Raw genomic sequence first — 7,747 nt, 5'->3', positions numbered from 1 at the left:
GAATATTTCACATTGTGACAAGAAAATACAAACAGAACATTGTATCCAATCCAATACCAAGTAGCTGCACAGCCCATCCGCCTACCCACCCACCCACCAGACCTGCGCCACTGAATTAAAGTCAGTAATTCTCAACGACTACCAAAGAGAAGAAATATAAATATTACGTGGTTATATCCTCCGCTTCCATTTTTCCTACAAATGTCAAGAATTTCTGCCAAATTACACAGAATTTCAGAGCGGACCTTTGGAGAGAGATCTTGTCTTCTCTGAGAATAAGAATCTGTAGGGGGGAGAGGGTCTTTACATCTGAACAGGATCTAACAGCAGTAACTGCAGAGGACCAACATGCTGTACCTATGATTGTTTAGATGGTGCGACACCAAATAAGACTTATTTATGTTTGTTCCTTGAAATCAGAGAAACCTGCCAGTAATAATGTGTAGCTGGACCTACCTAATGAGATGAGGATTCATAAATTCAGTTCTGACTGATCCCAGGATTTCGTTGTTACTGTACTCCACCAGACTCAGCTCTCCGGCATTAAAAATCATGCACACCTGAAAACAAAATGCATTCAGATGAAACACAGAGGTATACAAGTGAACAGGGGTAGTGGAAGGGTAGAGCACAAGAAGTGACAGGACCTGAGGCATAACCTCTATGCGCGAGGAAGCTAGGTTCTACTAAACAACAGACCTTTTTGTACCTATTGGCAATATCAGTGAAAACCTGTGTCACACCAGCTCTTCACAAATCTTTGCACTGCGTGTACTCACAGTTTCATTCTCAAAGAAGAACTTTTCATTTCCCCCAGAGCCGGGCCACGGCACCTGAAAGAGCAAAATCAACATTTTGATTCAAATGTTAGAGTCACTCACTCACTCACTCACTGTGAATTACACATTTATACAGAGTGAACATTCTGCCTTCATTTATTGAGAACCATGAGAACAGGACAGATGGGGACACGGGTGAATGGATTTCATTTGTGCCATTCATCATCAAATAGTAAACAGTCCTAAAAGTCATACCTCACTCAGTTTATTTGTCAGCAGGTCGCCCAGCAGGAGAGTATCGGAGGTGTGAGCCACCAGGAAGCGATCTTTTCCCATGATCTTGACTTCCTCTATCTCATAACCATAGTAGGACTTCAGCACCACCCGAGTTCCTGTAGAGAGGTTCCTCACTATCACCTGGAGGAGAGTGTGCGGCAGGTGAAGACAGAAAGAGGAAGAGGTAGAAGAAAACATTGAAAATTTATTTTCATATGTATTTAATGAATTTTAAGGGTGTATCTAAAATTTCACCTGTCAGTTAATTCAGTCTGGTGGAAAATCAGCTGTAACACCCAACAGACTCAATCAATTGTAAGTTCTTTAAGAGAGAAAATGTTGCTCATGAACTCTTGATTGAGAAATGTAATTCCGTCTTATTAATTGCTTGAATTAATTTCTCAATCACAAGCTCATCAATTTTAATTTGTATTTATTTGTATTATTTATTTTGTCAAACCGATGACAGCATGATTTCATGTTTTAATTACATTTAACTGAGTAATCTTGTTAATCAGAAAATCCATGGTTGAATTTTGAATAAAAATAGTCCCCTGGCTTCTTTCATGCATTTCTATCAGTTCAGTTTCTAGTGTTATTTTATTCTTTGCCAGTTTGTACCAAAGACTAGTGATTGCCACAACTCATAAGTTATTTTTCTCCCAGTTTCTAAGATTTACTGTACAATGTAACATGTATCGCTCATTTTCATTCTGATTATTTGGTCAACCCTTCAATTTTCTTTTTTATGTAATTCACCAGTTAATGAGAAAACAAAAGCTGGATGATTGTTTCCAGAACCTTCAGTTCTGTTCTCCCTTATTTATATATAAAATTCAGATACAGGCTTCTTTTCGCAGTTGAATTAATCAAATCCAAATTACTGGTGTTGCACAATCGACTGGGTTAAATTCAATTTCATCTCTTAATTGGCACGAGGCGCAGACCAAAGTGAGGGCTGGAATTTCTTATTTAGTGCTTTGTTCTCTCTTTTCTGTGCCTATTTCTATGCAGTTACAAAAACTGCACACAAGTAATGAATCTTCCATGTTATTTCCTGTTGGCTGACTGTCTCTACCTGGCTCAGGCCAACGTAGGTCATCTCGAACTTGTTCTTATAAATGGCCCGTCGCAGGCAGCAATCGAAAAGTTCCACTCCTCCACACAGTGTTCCCTGTCAACACACACACAATAAATAAACACATAAAAACTCACTATTCACTGTTTTACATTTGCTTTGTGTTTTAAGGTTGTTTCTAATTATGTGATGGTAACAGCAGAGGATTCATAAAGATGCAGGATTTCAATGCCAGAGTGATATTTTTAATGTAAGAGTAACATCAGTCTAAGAGCAGAACAAGAGGCATACTAACAGGAAAAAGTCACACCATGGGTTAAAAAAATGTGATTGAGAATATATTTACCGCACAGAGGCGTGATCCGTCTTTCTTCCAGGCCAAGCTGGTGATGGTGTAGAGGTTGACAATCTCTTTAGGTTTGGCTTCGTCCCACACACCTCTCCTCGGAGCCCAGTTAAACACCCGCAGCCTGCATGACCCACGACAAACAGATAACAACCACTTGATTTTTGAGAGCTGTGTGATGAAGCTGAAAAATATTAGTGGACCTTTGAGTTGGGATTATGTTTTCACACATACTTCTGTCGAGGTCAAGAATAAACAGTTTAATTAATGGATTTACTCATGTTCAGATAGCACCCTTCAGATGCTAGGCATGTGTCAACACTGGTGTTTTCTGCCAGTATTTATAACATTTAGTTTATATTAGAATAATTCTATATCATTTTTTAAGTATTCAGTGTTTTGCCAGAAGAATATTTCATTATCAGGATGCAGCTAAAATCTATTGCTATTAGTAACATTCATGCACTTCTGAGTGGAATTAGAGTCAGTTATGATTAAGAGCTTCCCATATAGATTGGCTAATTTGACAAAAAAACATGAAACCGCATCATATCATCTCATATCAATTTGGACTAGCCCATGATGCAAATATGAGTCTCATATACTGTAACTGGTCCCTGCATTGTCGCTTTGAGATGACAGCGGTTACAGTACAGACGACACACTGACCGATCATAGCTGCCGAACACGACAGACTGCCCGCTGGGGCTGGTAGCAGCCACGGTGAACTCCCGCTCTGTCCGCTCGCGGGTGTAGTCAAAGGTCTGCAGGATGTGACCCTCCCTGCCGTAGGCTACCACCTTCTTGTCGCAGCCGCCCACCATGATGCTGTTTGCACCCCAGGCCAGCGCGTAGGGCGGGCACGGATGATTCAACAGCTTCCCCTTTGTCAGAATGTGGCAGCGAGTTAGTGGGTGTTTGTTTTATGAAAAAAAATGCAAAAGGAATATAGGACAAGATCTAAGATTTAAACTGGAAGACAGAGAAATATACAAACGATGGCAAGTATATATCTAGTGTGTGATATGACAGATAATGAAGGATAGGGGATGTGTGTGAGGATGTGTGAGACTGTGGTTTACCTGAGACTCCCCTGAGCCTTCGTCATCAAAGAAGTAACGCACAACTGTCCCATCAGCGTGTCCAGACAGGATGCCTTTACCAGAGACACTGACACAGCACAGAGGTGTTAAAAATAACACTCAATGACCGCACCACAAGAAAGAAAAGTAATAATTACAGAATAAATTTGTCAAATCAGATGCATTTTTTTCCTCAGATGTTTTGCCTTATACTTGCTGGTCGTAGCTACATATGAATATGTATCATATATTTACTTGGATGCCAGGGAGACAACACAGGACTCTGTGCCGTAGATGGTTGAGGACTTGTTTGTCTGAGTGTTGGCAAGACGGACCTATGAAATGAGTCAGAAAATCAGAAATAATACAAAATAAGAGTTATTTCCATTTAACAGAATAAAAACAAGAAATACAAATGTTATTTTGATGCTAAGCCAAAACATGTAACATGATGGAGTGAAAACACCTCTGACATAGCCTGTCTGCTACTCCTGATACTTGCATAATACTACTATTAATAATTATACATGAACAAACTGTATGTTAAGTGTAAATGTACCTTACCTTGCCATCAACTAATCCATAAACAATTGCATGTTCTGCAGGCCAAAGCAGGCAAGTCACAGCACTCTGCAATTCGTTGGATAAAATGACATGATCAGGGCATCACCAGCCTAATATAGAACATTATATATTTTTAATAAATGGTTGACTGACAATATATGATAATATATGACCATATTTGATAAGTTACTGCCTCTTTAATTGTGCGCTTCACTGCCTGAACAAAATATGTATGTGTACTTACTGTCTGAACAAATTTGTTGCAAATGGCTTTCTTGTCCCCCCTAGGAGAGAAGATAACTCATAAAAAATTTGTTTTCCTGCATCGACATACATTAAAAAACCAAAATCAGGTTCACTATGTTAAGTATTATAATCCAAAGGAAATTACCAGTCCTCTCCGATTCTGTAGACGAAGATGATGTTGTCAGACTGGCCGATGGCGATTTTGGTGGAGTCCGGTGAAAACACCATGTCATTGACAACATAGCTTTGTTTTCCATACTGACAAAAGATTACATGTGGATATTATCATTACAAAAGCAGGCAAAAAAATCTCATAAACTGAATGTGTACAATAAGGAATGGGTAAATTCACTAGTTTTGTTTCCACTAGAGAAAACTGGGTAAAGGAATAATTTCTGTAATCACCCAGCTGATTTCAATACAGTTATAGAAAGTTATTTTAAGTACAGTTAACGAAAAGATGTCTCATTAACTGACATATAAGACAAAGAAAAACAGCAAATTCTCAAATCTGAGATGGTGGAAATAGCAAATCTTTGGCATTTTTGCTTTGAAAGATGCCGGGAAATATCAATTGATTATCAAAATCGTTGCAGATTTTTTTTTGTCAACTAACTGATTAGTCGGCTGATCATAACAGCTCTAATACTGTACTGTAAGGGGATCAATTAAAAAATCATTCAGTGCTCACATTTTTGTTTCACAGTAAATCATATCCGTCATATCAGAAGTGTACGAGGCTGATTTCAAAAACACACATCACATCGGATCACATCACAAAGGCAATACCACTTCATGCTTCATAATGTGATTCTGCAGATGTTTCAGTGGTGTTTGTAGTAGACAAACATGATGCGTCCTAATGTTTCACCTTGGAGTCCAGGGGTTTGGTGGAGAACTTGTCTCTCCTCTCTCCCTGCTCATCATAGAGTAGCACCACCCTGTCAACAGTACAAACGGCGAACTTGGTGTTGTTCTGTGCCCAGGCCATGCATGTCACTTTGGCAGCACCCTCCTATGAAGGCAAAGAAGACAAACAGTTATAAATCATGATTAGCCAATACCCTCAGCGGATTATTGGGCAGGCCCAAGGGCTGAAGGGGTCAGAGGAGCCCTGGGCCAGAGCCCCTGTTTCTGTTGAAACAAAACGACCATAAATATACACAACTTTTGACCGCAAAGAGACTCCAAACTACCACAGAAACACTTAACATGGCTACTCAGTTACACAAAATGACAAAATTGAGGGGAAGGGGGCGTCAAATGTTTGTGCCCAGGGCCCCTTGTTTCATAATCCTGGCCAATGCAGATACATTCTGTCCAGACACATTCGTTATATTCTGTTACCACCATAGCTCACACTAAACTCCATTGGAGATGTAACTGTTTTAATTGTTACAGCTGATGATATGTGTACGGAGACAACGACAGCTAAGCATAACTTTGGCCATGTAAGCCACCTCAGTGCTAGCGAGCAAAGTAAGGTAACTGTAAAAATCTGTATTTATTACCAATTACACACGTATCACTGAAATCAATTACAATCCCGATTTGACAAGAGCAAATTTGTGTTTCGTTACAGCTTTCGAGTCATGATTTCAACTGATGCTGCTCATCCAGCACCAGCTAACGTTAGCTAACTTGTCACTGAACTTACCTGGGGGGTTAAAAGTGTTCTTAAATGCTTCAGTTGCATTGTCGTAAGTGTTCAGGAAGCATGTACTGGGAATAATGTTATTAGAGCTGAGATACGGTGGAATATTTAGAATTTGGTCATTTTGCGGACCAGGTCCAAGCTAGCGGCTAGCAGGGAGGACATCTTTGTAGTAAACATAACTGTGATCTCCTTAGTTACCGCCGGGGAGGGGGGACGTATGGTGCGTTCACAGTTGTGGGATATACGAGCGAGTCTGTTTGTTTCACAGATGTTTTTTAGCCAAATAAGTTGTAATAGGTTTATAGCTTTCATGTGCGAAACGTTAATATATGTGTCTAGATTAAAATCTATGTGCAAAATCTGCAACCACAGTCTTTAAAAGGCTTAGTGTCTCCAAACCTATAATATAAGACTGTATATTATGTTTAGCTAACTATATGCTATAATAAAGAACAATCACAAAACTAGTGTTATATGTTATATGTGTGTTAAATGTATGGTTTTTCAACAGTCATTAGTAATTTATTGATTAATTGTTTGATGGTCTGACCAGATTTTTTTCTCTCGGTTCGAGACACAAAAGCGTGGAGATGCCGGGGATTGAACCCGGGGCCTCATACATGCAAAGCATGCGCTCTACCACTGAGCTACATCCCCTTCCTTGTTCAAAATGTTAAACGTAATCTCTTTACTCTATATACATCCATGTGTTTCTGTGAACCTATTTATGCTGTAAAATAGGCCCACACAATAACCCACAACTACAATATAATAGATAATTTGACTAAACTTGGATTTGGAGCGTAATCAATCATTAATTTATTGTTTAATAAATACCAAACACCTTAATTTAGATTAAGGAATCAGGGTATTGTAGCCAGAGATCCTTTTATTTGTCCATTAACGAACACGAAACTCGAAACTTATTTGAAATATTCAACAAATTCACTAATTATTAGTTTACGGTGACATTAAGATCTGAAACCCATTAAGATACCTTAATCATAAAAGTAAATTTTAAGGTGAACATGGATTCCCTCTAATTTAAAAATGATTAATTATTCAAATTATTATTTATTGTTATTTTTTATTACTGAAATATATCTCCTGATTATCAAGGTGAACGATGAAGCAGCTAATATAGAATATGCTGCAAACACTAACTGTATAACATTATATCATTTTCTCTTTATATTGACACAGATCTGCAGAGGAGCTATAACATGTAAGAGCAGGAAGTTTGTATATGTGACGTTATGATATTTATTAAGGCTTAGAGACAAGTGTTGTGCTTGAGATGAAAAATGGGACGTTAGGATGTAATATTGGACTGATAAACACAATGACAAACAAAAACAAAGGCAACACAAATTAAAAAAACATGAACAGAATCTTGTTGTGATAGAGATAGTTGGCAGTAAATTCATCACCAAAATAAAATCAACAGACAAAGAAAAATTAAAAGACAGTCATGACACTTAAGTTGGGGCCTAATAGTTGCCTTACTCCTTCAAAAGCTGCTGTTAAGCTGTCTCTGAAAAAGGTACTTTACCCCATCATCAACTTCTCATGTGGAGCTAGTCAGTGGCAAACTGGTAGATCAACAGAACAGCTTCTGTTCTTTAGGTCACTTTTATTGCTGTGTTTGAAAAATGTAAACATCTGATAATTCGACTGCTCTTTACCCTCACAACAGCTAACATACATTGAGCTAGGTGA

The 7,747-nt window shown here is 38.5% G+C and overlaps 1 protein-coding gene and 1 non-coding gene across 2 annotated transcripts in view; both read right to left on the bottom strand.

Annotated features, from left to right (window-relative positions):
- The window catches only part of ift172 (intraflagellar transport 172), a 46,004-nt gene extending 39,813 nt beyond the window's left edge, over window positions 1-6,191 (bottom strand). The window contains exons 1-13 of the mRNA XM_023430287.2: window positions 6,029-6,191; window positions 5,243-5,386; window positions 4,517-4,629; window positions 4,370-4,409; window positions 4,126-4,191; window positions 3,817-3,896; window positions 3,562-3,649; window positions 3,149-3,363; window positions 2,480-2,603; window positions 2,134-2,229; window positions 1,035-1,196; window positions 780-833; window positions 457-560 (exon numbers count right to left, since the gene is read on the bottom strand). Of these exons, the coding sequence (XP_023286055.1) occupies window positions 457-560; window positions 780-833; window positions 1,035-1,196; window positions 2,134-2,229; window positions 2,480-2,603; window positions 3,149-3,363; window positions 3,562-3,649; window positions 3,817-3,896; window positions 4,126-4,191; window positions 4,370-4,409; window positions 4,517-4,629; window positions 5,243-5,386; window positions 6,029-6,067 (1,325 nt within the window). The 5' untranslated portion in view covers window positions 6,068-6,191. The remainder of the gene's footprint in view (window positions 1-456; window positions 561-779; window positions 834-1,034; window positions 1,197-2,133; window positions 2,230-2,479; window positions 2,604-3,148; window positions 3,364-3,561; window positions 3,650-3,816; window positions 3,897-4,125; window positions 4,192-4,369; window positions 4,410-4,516; window positions 4,630-5,242; window positions 5,387-6,028) is intronic.
- Window positions 6,192-6,613: 422 nt separating this feature from the next.
- Window positions 6,614-6,685, bottom strand: trnaa-ugc (transfer RNA alanine (anticodon UGC)). Its single transcript has one exon. It is a non-coding gene; the product is annotated as a tRNA-Ala (tRNA).
- Window positions 6,686-7,747: the final 1,062 nt, after the last annotated feature.

This window comes from Seriola lalandi, unplaced genomic scaffold (genome assembly GCF_002814215.2).
Source record: "Seriola lalandi dorsalis isolate HSWRI2012SDOR001 ecotype SW California unplaced genomic scaffold, Sedor1 jcf7180002054901, whole genome shotgun sequence".
NCBI lineage: Eukaryota > Metazoa > Chordata > Actinopteri > Carangiformes > Carangidae > Seriola > Seriola lalandi.
This window is presented reverse-complemented; position numbering and strand designations above follow the sequence as displayed.